This window comes from Oreochromis aureus, linkage group 13 (genome assembly GCF_013358895.1).
Source record: "Oreochromis aureus strain Israel breed Guangdong linkage group 13, ZZ_aureus, whole genome shotgun sequence".
NCBI classification, from domain to species: Eukaryota; Metazoa; Chordata; class Actinopteri; order Cichliformes; family Cichlidae; genus Oreochromis; species Oreochromis aureus.
Window position 1 is genome coordinate 2,926,152 of NC_052954.1, and position 25,325 is coordinate 2,951,476.

Genomic DNA, 25,325 nt, shown 5'->3' on the forward strand with positions numbered 1-25,325 from the left:
TATCAGCAGTTTGGAAAACAAAAACCAGCTTGTCACATTTAAGCAATTTAAATCAGATCCTATTATAGTGCTTGGATTTCCACATACGCTAATTTTATATTTCATCTATATGACTTGTGTAATGTCAAGAACTGGTGTACAGTAAAAGAAAGTTCCTGTTTTACAGTGCTGTGCAGAAGTCTCGGGTAATTTCTAATTATTTTATTATGATAGGGAATCGCTAAAGGAATTTAATAAAACATGCAAACACATGAAAATACAGTATATTAGACAAAATACTATGTACAGTTCCAATAAGCATAAAAGTCAGTATTTGGAATGATCACTTTTATTCTTCACCACAGCCTAAACTCACTTAGGCAGGCTTTCATGTAATTTCTCTTTCTTGTAAAAGTATTTTTCAGTACTAGGTCTTCAGGAAATTCCAGAGCTCTTATCTGGATGTTGTCTGCTTTTTGTTACATTCTCTGTCCAGATGACTCCAAAATGGTTCAATAATGTTGAACTCCAGCCTCTGGGGAGGCCAGTTCATGACTGATAGTATTCCATTGTGTATTTTTTATCCAGGTATGAGTTTACTGCACTGGCAGTGTGTTTCGGGTCACTGTCATGCTGAAAAACAAACGTGTTGCAATTCTGATTCTTTTCAGATGGTTCTCCATTGTTGCAGACAAACAACAAACAGAACAAACAGAAGTTACATGACTTATTTTTAATAATTTATTTTTTGAAGATGTATTATAAAACTTTCTCTTTGCTGAAAATATAAAGTGTAAAGTCTATGTAAAGCACAAAAAATTAAAGCATATGTGACAGAGTGTGTTCTGTATATGATGAAGTTTTATGGTTGGTTGTTGAAGTTCAGACCAGTCTTGGCTGGTTTCTCATTAATTTTGTATGTCTGTTACATGTTCATAAATACAGAAACTACTGGAACCTGTCTGCTCAGGTGTGCTCAGTGTGCATGACCATATCAAGAATAAACAGCCAGAGCATCTACGAGCTGACATCATGTGTTGAAAGTAGCTGCAGAGACTCGTCTATGTGAACGTTCAGTTGCTGTAACTACCCTCAGGAGACGAGATCATTGGTTACTGTGCTCTGCCTTCACTGAGATAAAGACATGGGGACCATTTGGTTTGCAATTTGGTGCATTTTAACTGTTTTTCAGGTAAGAAATATATATCTTACATATATTAAATCATATTACAAATTTTGCATTTTCAAAATAATTTTAATACTGAATATTAGTTCTACAAGAAAATATTTTTTACTTGCAACTATTTTTAAAAATTGAGGGTAAAATTGAGTTTTTGTTTATAGATGACAGTGACAGCACGACTCTGCATCACTTCTTCTAATAACACTCTGTTCTATGTTTAATGGGACAAGTTGCTGCAGTTTCAGAAGCCTTTATTATTCCCATACTGCACTAATAAAGGATTTTAGATTCTTAATAGTTTGTAATGTCCTTTGCCATGTTTCTCATTTCATTTCCAGTTCTGCTGAATTGAATTTGTCTTGATTTGAAGTGACTGAAAGGTCTAGCCTGCAGACAGTTTTGCTCTTATGAAACCATGCTGTTGGACTGCATGCAGAAAAAGATTTGACATAGTCTTGCTGAAATACGTAAAGCATTCTCTGAAAAATCACTGTGGAGGTGCGTTAAAGTTCAGTGCAAGTGTAACCTGGGGTTCAACTGCATGACAAGCAGTGCACTCCGTCACATTTTTAACTGAAAGAATCCACGATTTCCAAATTGAATTTGAAATTTTGGTTGGTTAGGTAACAGGACAGAATATCAGATATAGATCAGATATAGATAGAGTTGGGTGTCATCTGCATAGCAGTGAAAATGTATGCTATGTCTTCTGATGATACTGCCTAAGGGAAGCATGTATAAAGTAAACTGAATTGGTCCTAGCACTGAACTCTGTGAAACTACATAATTAACCTCAGTGTGTGAAGAGGACTCTCTGTTTACATTAACAAATTGGAGTCTATAAGATAGATATGATACAAACCACTGCAGCGCAGTATCTATAATACCTACTGCGTGCTCTAATCGCTCTAATAGGATATTATGGTCAACAGTATGGAACACTGCACTGAGGTCTAGCACAGAGATGAGTCCATTGTCAAAGGCCATAAGAAGATCATTTGTAACCTTCACTACAGCTGTTTCTGTGCTGTGATGAGCTCTGAAACCTGACTGAAAGATCAATTGAAGAAAAAGACTCTAAATAAGTATCAGTGGTACTGAAAGTACCAACAGCATGATGTGCTAGCTTTCTGGAGGGCCTTTTATATACATGACAGAATATATATATATATATATATATATATATATATATATATATATATATATATATATATATATATATATATATATATATATATATATATGTATATAGATATAGATATAGATATATAGATATATATATATTGTACAAAGAGAAGTGGTGAAATACCCAGAGGTTAAAAAAGGTAAGAATTCCCAAAACTGAAAAATAATGTACATTTAAGAATTATATGAAAAGGCCTTTTTCAGGAAACATAAAATGGGTTAACAATTTAAAGCTGTTCTGCAGCAATGGAGGTTGGAAGCTGGTGCTACTAATTCCTACAGGTGTTTTAAGTTTTCTGGATTACTTACAACCTCTTCTGTATGAAAGGAACCCACTATGGTATCATACCTTCGTGAGTATGAGTCGAACAGTATTGTACTGCAGAAAGTAGTGTAGTGCCACAAAAATGTCAAGAAAAAGGCAATGGAAGAGAGACAGACCATCATAACACTTAAAAATGTTGGTCTTTCCTACAGAGAAATTGAAAAGAAAGTCAAGCTGTCAGTGAGTACAGTTTCCTTCACCATCACAAGGCACTCAGAAACTCTGACAGGAAGACGTCTGGCAGATCCAAAGCCACAAATGAATCAGAAGACAAGTTTGTGAGAGTTAACAGCTTGCGTGATAGGCGACTCACAGGACAATGGCTTCAGGGACAGCTTAATAGTGGTCGTAGAAAGCAAGTCTCAGTTTGACCTGTGAAGAGAGGACTTGTTTTGCTGTTTTGCTGGATCCAGGGTCGGTGACTTGTACAGAGTGAGTGGCACCTTGAACCAAAACGGCTACCACAGCATTCTGCAGCACCATGCAGTACCCTCTGGTACCTAGTTGGTCAGGGGTTCATCCTACAGCAAGATAATGACCAAAACATAAGTCCAAGCAATGCCAGAACTATCTCAGGAAAAAAGAACAAGATGGTAAGCTTGAAAAGCACAGTCTCCAGACCTAAATCCTATCGAGCTGGTTTGGGATGGTCTGTAAAGAAAAGCGAAAGAAAAGCAAAAAGAAAACAAAAAAAAACAAAACAGAAAATGCAGTTGAAAATACTGTACTTAATTGAATGTTAATTTAAGACTAACAGGCAGAATTTTATCTTTATTCTAGGGTGTTAAATCATTGTAATAGCTATTCCTGTAATGGAGGAGTTTTTACAATGCTTGCTGGCTCACACACTGCTTACTATGCTTTTGTATCCGAAATGAGTTTTGCTTTATCAGCAGCTTTCACCCGCGTCAGGTAAACCCACAGAATAACACACATTCCAATACAAATCAGTCTTGACTGGGCCTGTCCAACTCATAACCTTGTCACAACTTGTAGGCTTTCAGTGGAAAGTTGCAAGTGTTTACGATTGTGAGTACATGTTGTCATGTAACTGACTGTGCTTGTGTGAAAAGGCGATGCTGGGTTGAATAACCCATTAAAGTTTTACCAAATTCAATTCAAATGATCTTAGATCAAATTATCTTAGAAAAAAACATAATAAACCTTACATACATATCTATCTATCTATCTATCTATCTATCTATCTATCTATCTATCTATTTATCTCTCTCTCTCTCTCTCTCTCTCTCTCTCTCTATGAAAAAAAACACCCATCTCGCCCCTCATGGCGGTTTTTATCCTTCAAGCTCGGGTCCTCTACCAGAGGCCTGGGAGCTTGAGGGTCCCTCGCAGTATCTTAGCTGTTCCCAGGACTGCGCTCTTCTGGACAGAGATGTCCGATGTTGTTCCCGGATCTGCTGGAGCCACTCGCCTAGCTTGGGAGTCACCGCACCTAGTGCTCCGATTACCACGGGGACCACCGTTACCTTCACCCTCTCACATCCTCTCGAGCTCTTCTCTGAGCCCTTGGTATTTCTCCAGCTTCTCGTGTTCCTTCTTCCTGATATTGCTGTCATTCGAACCACTACATCGATCACTACAGCCGTCTTCTTCTGTTTGTCTACCACCACTATGGTTAGTGGTTATGGTTGGTTAGCCACCACCATTTTGTCCGTCTGCATCTGGAAGTCCCACAGGATCTTAGCTCAGTCATTCTCCATCACCCTTGGGGCATCTCCCATTTTGACCTCGGGACTTCCAGGTTATACTCGGCACAGATGTTCCTGTACACTATGCCGCCCCACTTGGTTATGGCGTTCCATGTATGCCTTGCCTGCTAGCATCTTGCACCCTGCTGTTATGTGCTGGATTGTCTCTGGGGCATCTTTACACAGCCTGCACCTGGGGTCTTGCCTGGTGTGATAGACCCCAGCCTCTATGGATCTTGTACTCAGAGCTTGTTCTTGTGCTGCCATGATTAGTGCCTCTGTGCTGTCTTTCAGTCCAGCTTTGTCCAGCCACTGGTAGGATTTCTGGATATCAGCCACCTCCGCTATCTGCCGGTGGTACATACCGTGCAGGGGCCTGTCCTTCCATGATGGTTCCTCGCCTTCCTCCTCTTTCTTGGGTTTCTGCTGCCTGAGGTATTCACTGAGCACGCTGTCAGTTGGGGCCATCATCGTGATGTATTCGTGGATGTTTCTTGTCTCATCCTGGACTGTGGTGCTGACACTCACCAGTCCCGGCCTCCTTCCTTCCGCTTAGCATACAGCCTCAGGGTGCTGGACTTGGGGTGAAACCCTCTATGCATGGTCAGGAGCTTTCTTGTCTTTATGTCAGTGGCTTCTATCTCCTCCTTTGGCCAGCCTATTACCCCAGCAGGGTACCTGATCACGGGCAGGGCGTGGTGTTGATGGCCCAGATCTTGTTCTTACCGTTCAGCTGACTCCTCAGGACTTGCCTGACCCTCTGCAGGTACTTGGTGGTTGCAGCTTTTCTAGCGGCCTCTTCATGGTTCCCATTAAACGCTTGCGGGATCCCATAAGCGAACTGTTCTCTGTTCTCTATGTCTGCAATGTTGCCTTCTGGTAGTTCAATCCCCTCAGTTCTGACTACCTTCCCTCTCTTTGTTACCATCCAACTACACTTCTGCAGTCCGAATGACATTCCAATGTCATTGCTGTATAACCTGGTAGTGTATATCAGTGAATCGATGTCTCGTTCACTCTTGGCATACAACTTGATGTCATCCATGTACAGGAGGTGGCTGACAACCGCTCCGTTCCGTGAGTCGGTATCCGTAGCCAGTCTTGTTAATGATCTCACTGAGGGGTTCAGGCCTATGCAGAACAGCAGTGGGGACAGAGCATCTCCTTGGTAGATCCCGCACTTGATGGTGACTTGTGCTATGGGCTTGGAGTTGGCCTCTAGCTTTGTACGCCACATCCCCATTGAGTTCCTGATGAAGGCTCTTAGGGTCCTGTTGATCTTGTACAGTTCTAGGCATTCCAGTATCCAGCTGTGGGGCATTGAGTCATAGGCCTTCTTGTAATCAATCCAGGCTGTGCACAGGTTAGTCAGTCTGGTCTTGCAGTCTCGGCTGACTGTTCTGTCTACCAGTAGCTGGTGTTTTGTGCCTCTGGTATTCTTGCCAATCCCTTTCTGTGCCCCGCTCGTGTATTGACCCATGTGCCTGTTCATCTTAGCCGATATGATGCCTGACAGGCGCTTCCATGTAGTACTGAGGCAGGTTATTGGTCGGTAGTTGGATGGGACCGGTCCCTTATTGGGGTCCTTGGGGATCAGGACCGTCCGACCTTCGGTTAGCCATTCCGGGTGTCTCTCGTTAACTAGCAGCTGGTTCATTTGTGCTGCCAGACGCTCGTGGAGTGCAGTCAGATTCTTCAGCCAGTAGGCGTGAACCATGTCGGGCCCTGGTGCTGTCCAACTCTTCATACTGGAGACCCTTTCATGGATGTGTGCCACTGTGATGGTTACCGGACCCTGTTCAGGGAGGTCGCTCCTTCAAGTATCCAGAGTCATACTTAGAAGACTTAAAAGTATTAGCAATGTAACCGACCTCTGTTGGAGTAGCATTCAGGAAGCTGTTCTGCTCTGTGTTGGTAAAAGGTATAGAGGAAGATAACAATGGATGTTCCCCACTGCTGTGTAATCAATTATTGTAAATGTAAATGTTATCAGGAAATGATCAGACAGGAGAGGGTTTTCAGGAAACAGTGTTAAATGTTCAGTTTCTATGCCATATGTTAAAACAAGATTTAGAGTGTGATTAAAGTGGTGGGTGGGTTCTTTTACATTTTGAGAGAAGCCAATTGAGTCTAATAACAGATTAAATGCTGTGTTGAGGCTGTCATTTTTAGCATCTGCATGGATGTTAAAATCACCCACAATAATTATTTTATCTGAGCTGAGCACTAAATCAGATAAAAAGTCTGAGAAATCAGACAGAAACTCTGTCTAAGGCCCAGGTGGACGATAGATTATAACAAATAAGACTGATTTGGTCATGGTCCTGGGTCGTTTGACCCAGCGTTTTGTGTTTGGTATTATTACTATCTTGTGTTCTAGTTTTTTCTGATTTTGGTTGCCTGTGTCCTCCCCTTCTGCTCTGTTCGTGTCAGAAAAATGGTTGCAGGAGGTGAGCTTGCTTCAAACAAATGATAAACGCACAGAGATGTCGTGCAGAATACCACATCTCGTATTCTTTTATTTTCCGAGAATAAGCGCTTCTTTTATGGTTCGGACTCCTGACATTTCTGTGGAGGTGGAGGAACACCAAAGTAATTGCTTAAAGGAGCTTGCTTCTTCGACATCTTTAAGAGTTCTAAACAAATGTCTGTCCTCCTCCAGAAAATCTTATGTACGCAAACGTGTATTGCAACTTCTTATCTGGTGCGCGTCTTTTATTTTGACAGCGCACGCGCACCTGCGGGCCACTTCTGTGCACCCGTGTTTATAGTGTGTGCCTGCCTGTGTTCCTTGTCACGTTGTCTGTGTAACCTGGTGAAATTTCTGCGTCTCTCTGCCCAACATTCTCCGTGACATTTCTGATCTTCATCCCGAGGTTGTATGGTTTCAGGTTTGTGTCTAGTTTTTCCCCAGTTCAGGCTATGTTTTAGTTCTGTCCTTGCCATCCTCGGTTTTGTTGTTTTTCACCTCCTGTAATAAAGAGCTCACTCGAATCACAGCCAATGCCTGCATTTTGGGTCCTCATTCTCACAACACCACACGACTGCTACCCCAGCCGTGACAGATTTACTACGTTCAATTGCTTTACAACATCAACAAAAACAGTCTGAATGTTTCACAAGTGTTCTTGGGCAAGCTACTGAAAATGCTCCAAGTGCATATATTAGGGGAGGAAAGTGTGAGGTGCTAAATGAAGTCATAAAAAGATAAGTAACTCCACCCTTTTCTTGCTAGTGTCTTCATCCGAGCCTTTTTGTGTTTGGCTGCAAACCTCCACTGTGCAAATTTACTAAACATCCTGCGCCCTGTGCCTACACCAGAGAAGTCCTACTTATAAACATTTTTTTTTCTTATTTTGCTGGGAACCAGAAAGTAACAGCACTGATAAGTCTTTATCCTTGCTTGGTGATACTTTTGAAAACTCTAATGTAATGGTGATCTACCTACAACTGCATGCACAAGTAATTGTTTAAAGGAATCTGAATCATTTGTGGCAACCATTAAAATGCTGTTTCTTCTGTCCAAGCCTCCAAATTTAGTGACTGCTGAGGAGCCAGTATGTGTACCTGGATTTCAGTCGGATCAGCTCACTTTCAGTGTGATGAGAATCTACCTGACACAAGGCACAGTATTGGGCAAAGGTAATAACAGAAAATGGTTGTATATTGGTTAGTAGCAATTAAAGTTGCAGTTGGTAGGGATTTGTTTCTGAGAGGCCATCAACAGGTTAAAAGCAAGTAGCACATTTCAAATAGCTGAGAATTTCATGGCTGAAATTTTCACTTAATCAAGTACATTTTTCACCAGTGATAGAAAACTATTGCACCTGGAGCTCCTGGGTTTGTACCACAAGACCATCTTGCTGTGAGCCAAAGTATTAACCACTACGTCACCATACCAAAAATATATGAATCAAAATATTTGTTTTTGATGACAAAAATTCTCACATCGCATGTGCACACTTCACCAAACCTGAAGCTGGTTTCAAAGCAGCTTGCAAATATGCAGGTTAAACCAGATAACATACTCATAGAGTAGCTGAACTAATACCAGGCATGATATCAGCTAATACCAATTTTACTGCAGCTTTGATACTTGAGTCTTCATGGAGCTAATAAGCATAGGATATTTCTTAACTTCTATTTGATTTTGATTTTTCATGACTTCTGTTCTTATGCATTTAAGACATGCCACTTATTTTTCTGTCTCTTCATGAATTGCAGTAATTAAACAATAACTACTCTCTCTGTTCTCAGTGGGCTTCTCTGACTGCACAGATCGCACAAGATTTCTGTTCGACACCTCTGACAAACGTTTTGTAGTAAAGACCGATGGTGTACTGATGGTGAGTGCAGATTCAAAGACTTCCTTGGTACTGTTTTGTGGGTAAACAGATATATATTTGTGGGTAAACAGAACATAGTAAACATTTGAATGTACTGCAACAATATATAACTGACAATCTTAGATGAATAGTGTCTGTGGGATTTTTCCAAGTGTTTCTAGCTCTGAGGATATTTTAGCTTTTGCTGACATGAAACCTCCTGAAATGTTGCAACATATTTAAAAAGGAGCAAAAGTTTCTTCGAAGACTGAGCACTGTATCATAGACTGCTAACAAACATCACTGAATTTTTCTGTTTACTTTGACAAAGTCTGAATGTTTGTCACATTTTAGCTTTAAAAATCTATAAAAAATGTTTTCTTCCAGGTAAAGAGACCAGTTTTTCTTCATGAAGGACACCATGACTTCTTCATCCACTCCTGGGACTCACAAGGCCGCAAACTGACCATTCCTGTCAGTGTGAGCATGGTGAGCATCACTATATTAAAGTGGGCTCAGCAGTAAGATTAGACACAAAAGGCAACCCATTTGTTCTTCTTCTCAAAATAATTATTTTTAAAGAAAATATCCCACTTACATCGTACTGTTCTTTATTTAGAGCATGAAATCTCAAGTACCTTTTTAATGATTTTGGATAAAAAACCAAGGCTCTGGACACAAAGACCTGTTTCTCTTTAACACTGTGTGGCTGCACATGTAAGGGTTGGTTACATTTAGTTAGTGGGTTTCAGAGCTACTCTTGTTGTTACAGTCACCTTCGACAGTCAACATAATCCTAGTACATCCAATGTATCTCATCCTCCTCATTACACTTGATCCATTTCTGGAAGTGTTCTTCTATCAAATAAAATGTCTGCTTGTTTTCCCAGAATGCAGCTGATGCTCAGGTGCCTGTTCTGCAGTTTCCCGAGCCTGGTGAAGGACTGAAGAGGAGGAAAAGAGACTGGGTCATTCCTCCATTAAATGTTCCTGAGAATCAGAGAGGAACCTATCCCTTAAAAGTAGCTCAAGTAAGGGGACCTCAATTATCTTGTGTCAAAAAATTGATTCTAAAGTGTATTTCAATTTTTTGTTTTCACCACAGGATCTTTTCCATTTGGTTTTCTTTACAGTGGGTATACTCCTTTTCACATTTCCTGTAGCTGTCATTTTGAAATGCCACTTGAAAGCAACACGGTTTGGCAATCATTAAAATACTGTTTTGAAAAGAACTGTAAAATTTTCGTGCATGATTGTAACAGTTAAAACATGGCTGTGCACAATGGGCACATTATTTGTTACAAGAACTATTGAATCAAAGAATCTAAGGAAACAACAACAAACAGGAAACATCCATATAAATGTAAAACAAAATTATAAAACAAAAAACAACAGCAACAACAACAGAGAACAGATTTTGACAAAAATAGAACCACTAACCTGCAGTTACTCATGTCTCCAGAAATACACCAGCCAGGTTTGGTTGTTGAAATAAGCAGCAGTCAGAGAGATTTCATTGATTATTAGTTAGATGATCAGCAAGAGAGCAAACTGTCCCATGTGTGCCACAACAAAACTCAGTTATAAGACTGGATACAAAGGGAATCTGCAAACCCATTTGTTTTTCTTCTTAAAATAATTTCTTATTCAGAGATCAAAAGATGACTGATTGAATGAACCTGTTGCACACTTAGATTAAAAGAAACAGAAACCAGTGTGGCTTTGTGAGTCTGCCTTTACTGTATATTCTGCAACTATATGGACTTAGCACATAGTTACAGGTTTGTACACAGTCTCACACAGCGTTTGTTAGGCACACTGCCTCATGGTGAGTGGCCTGACTTGTTTACTCCCACCAGAGCTGCTCATTTCAGGAGATGCTCCCTCTTGTGGTGTAACAGAGGAATAATTCTCCTCATTGGAGACTGGGGCACACATTATTTTATAACAACTAAAGAAAATATCATATTTGAACAATCAGAACATTTTAATCAAATACATTATTGTAATTAATGTGAATCGCTACCTTATCATGGTGGAGGGGTTTGTGTGTCCCAGGGTTCCCAGGTGCTATGTTGTCCGGGGGCTTTTGCCCCCTGGTAGGGTCTCCCATAGCAAATTGCTCCTGGGTGAGGGACCAGACAAGGAGCAATTCAGAAGACCCTTATGAGGAAAACATCGAAGCAACAGTTTACCCTGCCCGGGATAGGGTTACCGGGGCCCCGCCCTGGAGCCAGGCCCAGGGAGGGTGGCCAAGGGCGAGCGTCTGGTGCCCCTTCGGGCCCGGCCGGTCCCAGCCCAAAAAGGGGACATGAGCCCATCCTCCCACAGGCCCATCACCCGCAGGAGGTGCCGTAGGGGTCGGGTGCATTATGTGCCGGGTGGCGGCCAGGAGCGGAGGCCCTGGCGGACTGATCCCCGGCTACCAACACTGGCAATAGGGACATGGAATGTCACTTCTCTGGTGGGGAAGGAGCCTGAGTTAGTGCGTGAGGTTGAGAGGTACCGGCTAGATATAGTCGGGCTCACCTCTATGCATGGCTTGGGCTCTGGAACCAGGCTCCTGGAGAGGGGCTGGACTCTGTCTCAGTCTGGAGTTGCCCCTGGTGAGATGCAGCGGTCTGGGGTGGGTATTCTAATATCATCTTGATGCATTCTCAATCATCCAGGAAAGTAAATCTCCAAAAGTTGATTCTGTTCATCTGGACGTAGCGTTTTGTGGGAGAAACGTTTCGTCACTTATCCAAGTGACTTCTTCAGTCTCAGCTGACTGCAGGTTTCCCCAAATCTTATAAACAGTACATTTGCATAATGACTGAAACCAGCCCACTGAGGGAACAATGGGCTGGGAGGTCAGTTCCTTAATCATAATTATGCAAATTCTCATGACCATTGATCAACAACCACTGACCATGAGGTGACCATTGGCCTGTAGGTGTAAATAGACTGCAGAGTCCTGGCCTGACGAGGTAGCTCTTCTGTGTTGTGCCATCCGCTTCACCAGAGGTTGTTTGGTTTCCCCCGATGTATAAATCCTGGCAATCCTCCTGGCACTTAACAGCGTACACTATTTTACTCTGTTTGTGTCGGGGGACCCAATCCTTGGGGTGGACCAATTTTTGGCGCAGCGTGTTTTACACACATGAATCAGTATCTAAGGTTTGACTCTCATCATCCACTGGAGCACAAACTGGGTGTCATCAGGACGCTACAACACAGAGCGAACACCATCCCCACTGACACAGCGGCCAGGGAGGCAGAAGAACAGCACATCAAGAAGGCCCTCAGTAAATGTGGTTATCCCAGCTGGACTTTTGTCAAAGCTGGAAAGGCACCTAAAGAAAGCTCCAGCCGATCCAGGAGAGAAGGACAACCGCTGCCCAAGCGAAAACCTGTAGTGATCCCATATGTGTCAGGAGTATCGGAGCAGTTGAGACGCATTTTTTCTAAACACCGGGTCTCGGTGGCTTTTAAACCCCAAAACACGCTGTGCCAAACATGCTGTGATTGCAGCCATTCCCCAACTCTCTGTGAATGGTACTCATGGCCATTGTTCATTAGTCTTTGATCAGTGGGTTTTGGTCAGTGGTTGTTGATCAATGGTCATGAGAATTTGCATAATTATGATTACAGAACTGACCTCCCAGCCCATTGTTCCTTCAGTGGGCTGGAGGCCATTTATGTGAAAAGGGAAAGACCATCTCTGAATCGAGGAGGGGGCCTAAGGGTACATCTTTCGCCATCTTACAATGCTGTGATTGCAGCCATTCCCCAACTCTCTGTGAATGGTACTCATGGCCATTTGACAGGGGAATTCTCTAAATCACCCTGCCGTTCTTTGTTCAGCTGAGACACCTGAGTTAGAAAACACACAAACACTGCAGATTTTCTTTAACTCGCGAGGACGGTCACAGAGCACTCGCACAGGAGACACTCATGGACTCGCACTTTGTCACCGTCCGCGTTTCTTTATTTATACACGATGTTTCTGTGTGTGTGTGTGTGTGTGTACAAAGGTAACAACGTCATTCAGAGCAGCGGGTTTTTCCCCTTCTCTACATTTCCATGTTCTTGTAAGACAGCTGAGGTTTCACTTCTCTGTTCTCTGAAGACAGGAAGCGGTTAGTAGCTGCATAGGTTCATCACACAAGTTACTAGGTGAAAAGTCACATAAACATGTGCTTAATGATAAAATAAAAGATACATTTCATATAGCTGATCACATTGTATAATATCCTCTCCTGACACCATTGATCATTAGTCTTTGATCAGTGGGTTTTGGTCAGTGGTTGTTGATCAATGATCATGAGAATTTCCATAATTATGATTAAGGAACTGACCTCCCAGCCCATTGTTCCTTCAGTGGGCTGGTTTCAGTCATTATGCAAATGTACTGTTTATAAGATTTGGGGAAACCTGCAGTCAGCTGAGACTGAAGAAGTCACTTGGATAAGTGACGAAACGTTTCTCCCACAAAACGCTACGTCCAGATGAACAGAATCAACTTTTGGAGATATTCTAATATCCCCTCGGCTTGCTGCCTGTACATTGGGGTTCTTCCCGCTGGATGAGAGGGTTTGTTCCCTGCGCCTTAGGGTCGGGGAACGGGTCCTGACTGTGGTCTGCGCTTATGCACCGAGTGGCAGTTCAGAGTACCCACCATTCTTAGAGTCCCTGGGTGCAATGTTCCCTCTAAGCTGCGCACGTGCACAATTGCGCACTGCTGGCACGGTCTCTGCACACAGAAAATCTGCGTTGCGCACAAAAAAAAATCTAACCTGAATTGAAATTAAAATGAATACTTTAACAATTCTATTTTGCAGTGTTAGTCAGTAAGTGACTGGCTGCTCCCGTATGAGATTAGAAAAATGCCACCTTATCCCATAGTCCAGCCAATAATGCAATTCACATTCGTATATACGCAGCTAATCACCGTTGTTGACAGGCCATGACAGCGTCCTTATGTGCCGATACCGGTGTTTTAGCTAGCAAAGCGGCCTGGCTGATGTGGAGTGAAGCCACGTTAATGACAACGTGTACAAACATTGGAGATGCGAGGAGGACAGACGGAACAATTGACGGAAAAAGTGTGGACTTTATACCAGTTTTTAAATTGTGTTGATAGGCCACGTAAAACCGGAGTTATGATAAAAATATATGCAATGTTTGTTTTTTTCCTGAATACTATCGTTGTTTATATTTACATGCGGGAAGAAATGGTAAAAACGGCGTTTTATAAGGAAAACGCTTGAAAGCACTCTCCGCTTGTGAGCAAAAACAAAACCAAAAAACCCCACCCTTTCCTATTGGTCGAAAAATGTACCATGTCAACCAATCAAAAAATGATATGGCAACATGGCATTTAGTTGTATAGGAAGGGGGTGGTTAGGAGGCGGTGTTTTGAGATGTGAGAGATTTGCGACGTTTAGCGCAAATCTTGTGTAGTTAGTGTGTAGTGTAGTCAATAGTTTTGTTGTGTGTGTCAGAACAATGAGGCGACTACTGAATGTTACAGGTGTTACAGGAGTGATACATCTCCTGTTGTCAGGCCTGCAGGTATCAGGCTGTTGCTCTCCTTTATCTCATAGTGGACAGAAATTATTTTTTGGAGTGGCACAAATAATCTGTGTGGCATCAAATTTGATGCAGAACAGCTGATTGTTCTGTAAATAGTTTGAAATGTTTATTTAAAACACCTTGGCTGCATTTTTAGTAAACAGCAGCAAAAAAAGTTGTTGTTTGCATAACTCAGTTACTTTTTTGAAGAAGTAACTATATAATTAATTGCCCAACATTGGTCATTATATACTGTATTTTGCAGACAGAGAGTTACAGGACTCTCTCCCAGACCACAGACTCATACTCATAATACAAGTCAGAGCTTTATAAAAAAAAAGAAAAAAAGAAAGAAAGTTGTGTTTTCAAAATTATAGTTCAAGTTATTTTTCCTTCCAATAGTGTTAACATACTACACAGGTCATGAACAAGATTTTTTACATTTTCATTGTAAGTGGGCTAAAGCTGTTAATTAAAAGTAGTCTAACATAAATGTAAATGCTGTAATTTGATTATTTTAATAAACCATGTAATTTGGATGGATTCAATGCTGGCGTGACCACAATGCACACATCTGCTGTTGCTCACAGTGGTCCAAGGGACCGCTCAGGGAGTTTGTGTGTTCGCTCAGACACATGAAAAATTAGAGGGAACATTGCCTGGGTGGGGTGCTGGAAGGTGCTCCACCTGGAGACTCTGTTGTCCTACTGGGAGACTTCAATGCTCACGTGGGTAATGACAGCGAGACCTGGAGGGGCGTGATTGGGAGTAATGGCCTCCCTGATCTGAACCCGAGCGGTGTTTTGTTATTGGACTTCTGTGCAAATCACAGTTTGGCCATAACAAACACCTTGTTCGAACATAAGAGTGTCCATAAATGCACGTGGCACCAGGACGCTCTAGGGCGCAGGTTGATGATCGATTTTGTAATTGTATCACCAGACCTGCGACTATAAGTTCTGGACACCCGGGTAAAGAGAGGGGCTGAGCTGTCAACTGATCACCACCCGGTGGTGAGTTGGATCAGGTGGTGGCGAAGGACGCTGGACAGACCCGGTTCACCTAAACGCGTAGTGAGGGTGTGCTGGGAACGCCTAGCAGAGGCCCCAGTCCGTGAGATCTTCAACGCACACCTCTGGCAGAGCTTCAACAGCATTCCGAGGGAGACGGGGGACGTTGAGTCCAAATGGACCATGTTCAGCATCTCCATTGCCGAAGCTGCTGAATTGAGCTGCGGCCGCAAGGTGGTTGGTGCCTGTCATGGTGGTAATCCCCGAACCAAATGGTGGACAGCAGAGGTGAAAGGAGCCACCAAGCTGAAGAAGGAGTCCTATCGGGCTTGGTTAGCCTGTGGGACTTCGGAGGCAGCTGACAGGTACCGACAGGCCAAGCGGAATGCGGCTTGGGCAGTGGCTGAAGCAAAAACTTGGGTGTGGGAGGAGTTCAGAGAGGCCATGGAAAAAGACTTTCGGACTGCCTCGAAGAGATTCTGGCAAACCGTCAGGCATCTCAGGAGGGGAAAGTGGTGCTGTACCTGCACTGTGTATAGTGCTGGCCCGGCGCTGCTGACTTTGACTGAGAAAATTGTCGGGCGGTGGAAGGAATATTTCGAGGACCTCCTTAATCCCACTGACACATCTTTCGAGGAGGAAGCAGAGTCTGGGGATGAGGGGGATGACCTGCAAATTTCCGGGGGCGAGGTCACTGAGGCAGTTAAACAACTCCTTGGTGGCAGAACCCCTGGTGTTGATGAGGTCCCCCCTGAGTTTCTGAAGGCTCTGGATGTTGTAGGGCTGTCCTGGCTGACAGGGCTCTACAATGTTGTGTGGAGATCAGGGGCAGTACCCCTGGACTGGCAGACCGGGGTGGTGGTCCCCAATTTTAAGAAGGGGGTCCGGAGGGTGTGTTTCACCTACAAGGGAATCACACTCCTCAGCCTCCCTGGGAAAGTCTATGCCAGGGTGCTGGAAAGGAGAGTTCGTCCGCTAGTCGAACCTCAGACACAGAAGGAACAATGCGGTTTTCTTCCTGGTCGCGGAACACTGGACCAGCTCTTTATCCTCTCAAGGATACTTGAGGGCGCATGGGAGTTTACCCAAGCAGTCTACATGTGTTTCATGTGGACTTGGAGAAGGCATTCGACCGTGTCCCTAGGGGTGTCCTGTGGGAGGTGCTGCGGGAGTATGGGGTGTCTGGCCCATTGCTAGGGGCCATTCAATCCCTATACAACCGTTGCAAGAGCTTGGTTTGCTTTGCCGGCAATAAGTCGGACTAGTTCCCGGTTGGTGATAGGCTCCACCAGGGCTGCCCTTTGTCACCGATTCTGTTCATAATTTTTATGGACAGGATTTCTAGGCGCAGCCAAGTGGCAGAGGGCTTTCACTTAGGTGGCCTCAGAATGTCATTTCTGCTTTTCGTGGATGATGTGGTTCTGTTGGCTTCATCCGGTGATGGCCTCCAGCTCGCACTGGAAGGGTTCGCAGCCAAGTGTGAAGCAGCAGGAATGAGGATCAGCACCTCCAAATCTGAGGCCATGTGGTTCTCAGCCGGAAAAGGGTGGAGTGCCCACTCCGGGTCGGGGATGAGTTCCTGCCCCAAGGGGAGGAGTTCAAGTATCTCAGGGTCTTGTTTGTGAGTGATGGGAGAAGGGAGCCGGAGATGAACAGATGGATTGGTGCTGCGACCGCAGTGATGCGGACGCAACACCAGTCCGTCGTGTGAAGAGAGAGCTGAGCGTAAAAGCGAAGCTCTCAATTTACCGTTCGATCTACGCCCCTACCCTCACCTATGGCCATGAGCTGTGGGTAGTGACCGAAAGAACGAGATTGTGGATACAAGCAGTGGAAATGAGCTTCCTCCGAAGGGTGGCTGGCCTCTCCCTTAGCGATAGGATGAGAAGTTCAGCCATCCGGGAGGGGCTCAGAATAGAGCCGCCGCTCCTCCACATCGAAAGGAGCCACCTGAGGCATCTGAAAGGAGTGCCTCCTGGGCGCCTCCTGTGTTCCGGGCATGTCCCATCGGGAGGAGGCACCGGGGCAGACTCAGGACATGCTGGAGAGATTATATCTCTCGGCTGGCCTGGGAACGCCTTGGTGTTCCCCCGGATAAGCTAGAGGAGGTGGCTGGGGAGAGGGAGGTCTGGGCTTCTCTGCTTAGGCTGCTGCTGCGACCCGGCCCCGGATAAAGTGGAAGAAAATGGATGGATGGATGGAGGATGGTAATTAAAAGATTAAGGGGACTGTCTTGTTTTTCAAACAATCCTGATAACAGCATGTAGAAAATTGTAACCTGCCTTCTACCTCACGCACCTCTTTGCTGTAGCTGTTGTTCAACACTAACTTTTGTTGAAGTCAGGGATTTAACTCAGTTCTGTTGTATTTTTGTCCAGATCCGCTCTAATGAAGATAAAGCAAGGAAGCTCTTTTACAGCATCACTGGTCCTGGAGCTGATCTGCCTCCTGTTGATCGTTTCAGAATGGACAAACAGACTGGCAATCTGTATGTAATACAACCACTCGACAGAGAGGAAACGGCCAGTTACACGGTAACACGGTGGCAACAGTCACCAATAACAATGAAATCTTTGACTTGTTTGTATTGTGTGTAGATAGAAGGTGTAGAGATAATGTAATGAATTTAAAGGTGAATCTAAAACTTTCTAAATGAAACATGTTAAAATCTTCTGTGTAGTTTCTAGCACATGCTGTGGCTGATGGAGCAGGACAAGCTGAGGATCCCATGGAGATTATAGTCAATGTGATCGACCAGAACGACAACAAACCTTATTTTACGGTGGAGTACAACGCAAATGTTGCTGAGGCCACGGCCATCGGTATGTATAGAAACCTTATTGTCTCTGGACTTCTTAGGTAGTTTTCTTTGGTTCCTGTTTATAATTCTTATCCACTATATTTAATGAATCTTAAGATATTCATAAAATCAGAATGACACCAAATTCAGCTGGGTATGTGTTGGGTCGGAAAGAAATTAGCAGACTTTTGCATTACGTCCGTTTTATTTAGTAAATCTCGTAAATGAAGCAGTGTGAAGACCTTCAGACACTTATGCTCTTGCTTACCTTTTTTCTGACTTCCTCCAATTCAGACACAGAGGTGGTTAAGGTTGAGGCCAAAGATGATGATGAGCCAGATAATCTCAACTCAGACATCCGCTATCGTATTCTGAACCAGGACCCACCGCTGCCCACTGACCACATGTTTGAAATCAACCCAGTTACTGGAAGCATCAGAGTCACTGGTAGAGGATTAGACAGAGAGGTAAGACTTGTTAAACACATTTAACACACAAGTGTCCTTTTACACCTACGGGCTGAAAAACATTTTATAATGAATCAGGATCAATAGTCTGCCTGTCACTACTAGAAATCAGTCAAAGAGGGTGCTGCAAAAAACATGTTTTGGGTTTTTAGTGAAACTTGACACAGCCTCTAAAGTATAGGTATAGTTTATCTGTCTATATTTCTGGTTTGTGTCATACTTCTGGACACACAATTCATACTTAGCAAATAGTTTGTCAGACAAGTCAGTGTCTTCCATGCAGACTACTGGAGATCAGAGCAATCTGTTTTTGGTGCAGCATCGTAGAACTCTTTGAGACTGACTTCACAGAGTAAAAACAAACAGCCTCGTGCCAAATGGTCAAGGAATACTTTATTTTAAAAAGTTTGGCCAAGCATCTCAACAGCATCATTTTTGCAAGTGTTTGTCATAAGCAAAATATTAAATGAGTTTAGCTTCAGCTTTTCAGCAGAATCAGCCTTCATAGATGAAGAGCTTTAGTCAGTCTGAAGGCTGTGTTACAGTCTGTAAACTGATGTCAGTGTCTCTTCCTTCCTGTTGATGAGCTGATCTACCTTAACAGTCCCTGTCTCTTAACAGAAATATCCACAGTACACTCTGACAGTACAAGCAGCAGATATGGCGGGAGAAGGTCTTTCTGCACAAGGAAAAGTAATTCTCACGGTGACAGATGGCAGCAGCAATGCTCCTGACAGTGGCAGTAATGTGGAACCAAATACTGCACGCGTTTTTCCAGATGTTTTCTTCACTGAGAACAACAGAGGACCCTATCCTATTAAGTTAATTGAAGTAAGAGAATCTGATTCTGAACTAGACTTCAGACTTTTGTCTCTGCACAGGATGGTTTGCTCAGCAGTAACTCTGCAAATGTTATATTTGTTGATTGTATTTGATCCTTCTGAGTTATTTCCTAATCGTGTAAACTTTAGACAAAGATTAATTGTCTTGTTTCTTTGGGCAGCCAAGTTGAATCTTTAGAGCAACAGTTTGTTACAATGGTGACCATTCTATTTTTTAAGTGCAGCCAAAGACCTCTGCACAACCACTTTACAATAGTTGTTGTGCAATATTACAACTGTAGTCAGTGAGAGTGGTTTAACCTAATCCTGGTGTGTTTTGTCTAGATACGGTCTGATGAACATCAAAAGCAGAATTTACATTACAGCATCTCTGGTCCAGGAGCTGATCAGCCTCCTGTTGCCCTTTTCACCATGGATAGAGACACTGGCAGTCTGTATGTCACACAGCCAGTCGACAGAGAGGAAGCAGCTCATTATAAGGTAAAGTAAATTTTGTAATATGGGGCTCTGTTTTTCTTCCTTCTTGGTCGAAAAACTAATCAGCACAATCTTGAGTATCTATCCAGAAGATGTTGTCAACTTAGCCAATTTTACCATTCAAACAAACATGTGATATGCCATGAAAGCAGGAAGGACAGACAGCGGGTGGTATTTGTTTTGTTTGTTTTTAAAAAAAAATGCACAACTCAAGCTTACAGCCTGGAAAAAAAATAAAACAGGAACAAGTTGGAGATATGGATGGTAAACTGGAAGCTACATATATGACAATACTGTGTGAACAATTCCAGCTCTAATCCACATGATGATTATTTGAAGGTCCTGGTGTCTCATTGTCATTTCTATGACAAGCTAATAAATTTCCCATTAAGCAGCGGTCACAAAAGTACAAACATCATTTACTTGAGTAGAAGTACAGATACTTGTGTTAAAAATACTCAAGTAAAGGTAAAAGTACTGAATGAATCTCTTTACTTAAGTGAAAGTGAAAAAGTACAAGCTCTGAAATGTACTCTTGGACCATTTGAAAGACAATTTTACCAGCTATTTTTATGCAAAGGTAACTGAATCTATTGATGTATTAACATAAGGATAAAATAATGTTACTGCATCAGAATGTAAATGCTTTTTGAATCTAAATTAAAATACAAATGAATTTGCAGTGACAGACCTTAGGCCCCCTCTTCAGTTCAGAGGTGGTTCACATAAACAGGCGCCTTGACTCCGCGCTCAAACCAGCGTCCTCTCTGTCCACCATCTGTCACCATTTTACAGTGCTGTGGTTGCAGCCATTCCCCAACTCTCTCTGAATGGTACTCATGGCCAACATTTCTTCAACTAAAAATGTTACGTCCAGATGAACACAATCAATTTTTTGGGACTGGCAAAATAGAACATAAACTCGACACACAGACAGAAAGGGAACAGATATGGAGACAAGACTGACTACATATAGGGGATGCTAGGGAGGACACACAGACAAGGCTACAACAGACTAGACATGAAAGGGAACAAATTAAACAACTTAGAAACTTGAAATTACAAACATGATTAACTAATCTAGCAATCAAAGTATTAAGTCATAGAAAAATAACAGGAAAGTGTGTATTTTTTCACTATCTACTAAAGATATTTATGGTAGTTTTTTGTAAGAAAATAGATTATAACCTTTTGTTTTATAATTAAAACATAGTCTGAGCAATGAGCTGTCAGAAGTCTTTCTAATAATTTAAGCTCAAAGAGTTGTGCTGACAGATCTTTTTTAACTTACTACAGCAGAATTTCTTTGTCATGTAGAAAAACCAAGAAGTACAGCTAAAATTGTGTTTTTTCTTATGTTGATGTGTCTCAGGGGCTAAATGTGTAGTTAAACTTCACTGGCAGAAACGGGAGTTTCACTGGCCATGGCCCACTTGAGATCAAAGTTGGCTGTTTGTGTAAAAGGAGGAAAAGGAAATTGACATCCCTCCTTTTTAAACATTTTATCTTGGGAATTATTTTGCAAAGTGAAAAAAAGAGAAATGATACTTTTCAGTGAAGTAAACACTATAATCTTACTAAAGAAGTTTCATAGTGCACAAGCTGTATAATCAAAATATATTTGAAGTTCCTAAGGCAAGTGTTTTATGAAGAATGGCACTTTTCAGAGTCACATACTGTACTATAAATGTATGATCAGATCATAATTATAGATACAATAATTTATATACCTCTTTTTCCATAAAAGCATAATATGTGGGTGCTCATTTAGCTTAGGGAGTGAGCAGGCGTGGGTTTGAGTATGATCCGCAGCCCTTTGCTGCATGTCTTCCCTTCTCTCTGTCTATCTACACTTTCTCTATCCAATAAAGCCCCAAAATGTTCCTATTATGATGAATAAAAGCATTAATGTACATTGTTTATTCTTTTTTGAACAACATAATTTTAATATGATTGTATGTTGGCAGCTACAAGTGCATGCCGTGGCAGAAAGTGGAGATCACCAGGAGGTCATGAGTGTTACAGTTAAAGTCATCGACCAGAATGACAACAAACCTGTCTTCACTCAAAACACCTTTGAGGGACAAGTTGCTGAAAACTCAGTAAAAGGTACTGAGAGTGACTTCAATTTAAACCTTGCTTGTCATGTCTGCTTGTTTCACTTTTAAAGGAGAAAAAGGAGTCGGTTGCTAATGGTTATAAGATAAGATCTAGTAATTCACTCCAGTAAAGTGGGGTGTGTACAGTCTAAACACTGACTGTGAATAAAAGATAAACAAAGCCTGAATGACTGTTCTTAATTCCTACTTCTGAATTCTTTCTCTCCAGGTTCTGAAGTGATTAAGGTCGAGGCTACAGATGCTGATGAACCAGATAATGCCAACTCAGATATCCGTTACAGTATTCTGAGCCAGGACCCGCAGCTGCCCAGTGACAACATGTTTGAAATCAACTCAGTTACTGGAGCCATCAGAGTTGCTGGTACTGGACTGGACAGAGAGGTTAGCCTTCTAACGCATTCAGTGACAGTAAGCACACTGGCCAGCTTGGGATAAGGGGACCCGCTTATGACCGGCGCACAAGGGATTTTAGAAAAAAAAAAGAACAACTATTGAGTTGGCAGTTGTAACTTTTTTCCCCCTGTACCCCTTTTTAACAAATTAAAAACAGCTTGAACAAACAGCAAATTGTATCAAAGAAGCAGGAAAATATCACGACTTCATTCCATTTGACCTGTTCAGATGATATCTGTCCACTTATGTCCATTAATTCAAGTAGGCTAACACATGTGTCATTGTAGACAAAGTTAAATATGATCCGGTGCTGTCTCAAAGATATAAGTTCAAAAATAAAATAAAACTGTCTCTTCTGAGTGCAACTGGAAAATAAACTCCCTGGCTCTCATTCTGCCTATGCTACCGCACAGTTAGTGGTTAGCTTATAGGGTGGATAGCATTATAGCATTAGATGAATCTGCAACATTAAAATGTACCAAATATCGAAGTGTCTGTCAGCTCTATCATTTTTTCTGGTTTCAGAAAAAAGCTCGATTCCACATGTTCCTGTTGCTAATAATCAGCTTGAAAACTTTGTTCTGCTGGGATGTTGTCACATAACACTGTTAGTTCTATGTAAACAGAAATTAGTTAGCATATTCCACTGAACTTTAAAATGAGAAGTATCTCACTAGAGTCTGTTTTGGATACAAACTGATGATAGAATGTTTAATCCTACTGGTTGATGAGCTGAACTCATTATATTTCTCTTCCAACAGAAATATCCACAGTACACTCTGACAGTACAGGCAGCAGATATGGAGGGAGAAGGGTTATCTGGACAAGCACAAGTAATCCTCAAGGTCAGAGATAATATCAATGTTCTCTTTTTCACTAGAGGGTCTTAAGAATCACTCCATGTTTGCAAATTTTGCCGAGGTGTCAAATAGATTCTGGGCTGGCCCAGTGTTGGGCACCATTGCTCTCAGTGTGGTGATGTCAACATTACTACAAAGGAGTGAATTGCTCTTTTTAAATTCCTTGGCAAATTTTCTGAGAGCACTTTTTATGAATAGTGGTTTAATAGTAGTTCAGGATGATCCAAAATTAGCTTAAAGCTATCAAAATAATGTGGAGAAACAACAAGGTGTGTTAAAGAGATATTGTGCCATATCAAGAGGACTGTGCTTCCATGTTGAACAAATTTGTACCACAAGGTGGTGCAACAACTTTTATATAACCAGGCTACATATTAAAAAGATATTTTTATGTCCAGTGTTGACCTTGATTAACTGAGGGCTAAAAACCAACATCAAAAGTAAAAAAAACGACAGCAGTAGCAACATTGTCACTGTGAAAATGCTGCCCCTTGTTTTCAAAATGTGGTAGTTAGCAGTCAGTTGTTTCTGATTACCTTCTTAAGATACTTTTTGGAGGCACTTTAAAAAGCCTGTGTTTGAATAACAGGTGGTGGAGAGCCAGTAGTCCTGGAAAAGCTTCAGGTCTCCTGTTCCTGCTTGGTGAGTTTAACTACACTGAGTTGTCCAATAGTGAACTACACAAATCGTCATCACTTCCCCTTATTGTAACATTTCTAGAATTAATATTAACATCACCTAACTTCAGACAACAAGTAGTGCTTCTTAATTAACTCACAAGGAGCTGGCACTCTTGCCTTACTGTTACAGAATCTACATTTCTGGATAGAACAAAAGTGAAACAAAAATTGAGCTTTTTAAAATAACAAACAAACAGTAATTTCTGATTTGTTCCACTTACTGCATTTCCACTGATCCTGAGTCAATTTGACCCCTTGAAGAAAAACATTGTTCACCCTGGTTTGGTAGCTCTGTATTGATATGCTAAGAACTTTGCTTTGTATTTTACAAAACAGAGAAGCGGAGAGAAGGAGCACAAAGACATCAGAGACATCTATCACTGCGCTGGAGGCTGATTCTACATGACGCTCTCTTCATATACATGTGTGAATGTTAGATAGAAAGCACTTACATAGAAAAAAGTGCTTGTTTAGATGGGTGTGAATGCGTGAATGAGGCAGGTTGTGCAAAGCGCTTTGAGTGCTCAGAGTGTTAAATAAGTGCTATATAAGAACCAGTCCATTTATCATTCATACGAGCAGTTAAAATGGCCAAAGCTAGTTTGTCAGTGATCATGTGACAATAAAATCCCAGCATAGTTCTTCACATGTAAGCATTTTGTAGGTGGTGGGAAGTTCTGCATATGTAGGAAGGTCTTAGAAAACTTGCAGGGGGAGCTGTGTATCTGCTACTTTTCTTTTCCATAATTATTGTGGGACTAGAATGCTATGGAGCGCTCTTTCAAGTGATTTTCTTACTCTGTTTGTTGTAATCAAAACCTAAGAAAACAAAAGATTGAAATGGTGTAAACCACAGTCAGCAGCTGCGCAAACAATAGATTTGATGATGTGTTGGAACATGATCATGCTGTCACTGAGGAATATGCTTCTTTATAGTAAATGAAACATATGAAACTAATTAAGAGTATCAGTATCTGAACATAAAAGTTCACAGTTGGTTATGTCGAAAAGTACCTTTAAATTCCAAAGAAATCAGGTACTGTTACTTTATCCTGATGCACACTCAAAATAAAGTACTAGTACATCCACTTACAAGTTTGTAGAAGAAACTTGTAAGTGGATGTTAATAAAAGTCGAGATATTTTGGAGGAAGTGTATGATGACAGGGATCATTTTGCTGTTATGTTCAGTACTGAGACATGCCAAATGACATTTCAGATCTAGTTACCGCTTCATGAATTGAACACACAATCCAGTCAGTATTGTCTGATTTAAAATACACCTGGTGCTGAATATTATTTTTACTTAATAACACGGTTATACTGCAATTATTGTTTTTATTTATGCCATTGTTAGTGGGCTTTTCTTCCCAGCAAATAGACTGACTAACACAGATAAATATATTCCTGCAAAA

At 42.0% G+C, this 25,325-nt stretch overlaps 1 protein-coding gene across 1 annotated transcript; it reads left to right on the forward strand.

The window, feature by feature from the left end:
* Nucleotides 1-975: 975 nt before the first annotated feature.
* Nucleotides 976-25,030, forward strand: LOC116309954 (blastomere cadherin-like). Its single transcript, XM_039621777.1, has 15 exons — nucleotides 976-1,171; nucleotides 7,909-8,023; nucleotides 8,639-8,727; nucleotides 9,094-9,195; nucleotides 9,597-9,737; nucleotides 17,651-17,806; nucleotides 17,953-18,094; nucleotides 18,367-18,539; nucleotides 19,161-19,370; nucleotides 19,706-19,861; nucleotides 21,826-21,967; nucleotides 22,187-22,359; nucleotides 23,133-23,216; nucleotides 23,821-23,873; nucleotides 24,248-25,030. Exons 1-14 carry the CDS (start codon nucleotides 1,124-1,126, stop codon nucleotides 23,836-23,838), a joined length of 1,749 nt encoding a protein of 582 aa, XP_039477711.1. The 5' UTR covers nucleotides 976-1,123; the 3' UTR covers nucleotides 23,839-23,873; nucleotides 24,248-25,030.
* Nucleotides 25,031-25,325: the final 295 nt, after the last annotated feature.

Excerpts from the sequence above, each read along its gene's own strand:
- LOC116309954 (XM_039621777.1), top strand. The coding sequence starts at position 1,124 with ATGGGGACCATTTGGTTTGCAATTTGGTGCATTTTAACTGTTTTTCAG. Across the intron at positions 18,540-19,160 it reads GTAGAGGATTAGACAGAGAG|AAATATCCACAGTACACTCT; the intron begins GTAAGACTTGTT and ends GTCTCTTAACAG. Across the intron at positions 22,360-23,132 it reads GTACTGGACTGGACAGAGAG|AAATATCCACAGTACACTCT; the intron begins GTTAGCCTTCTA and ends CTCTTCCAACAG.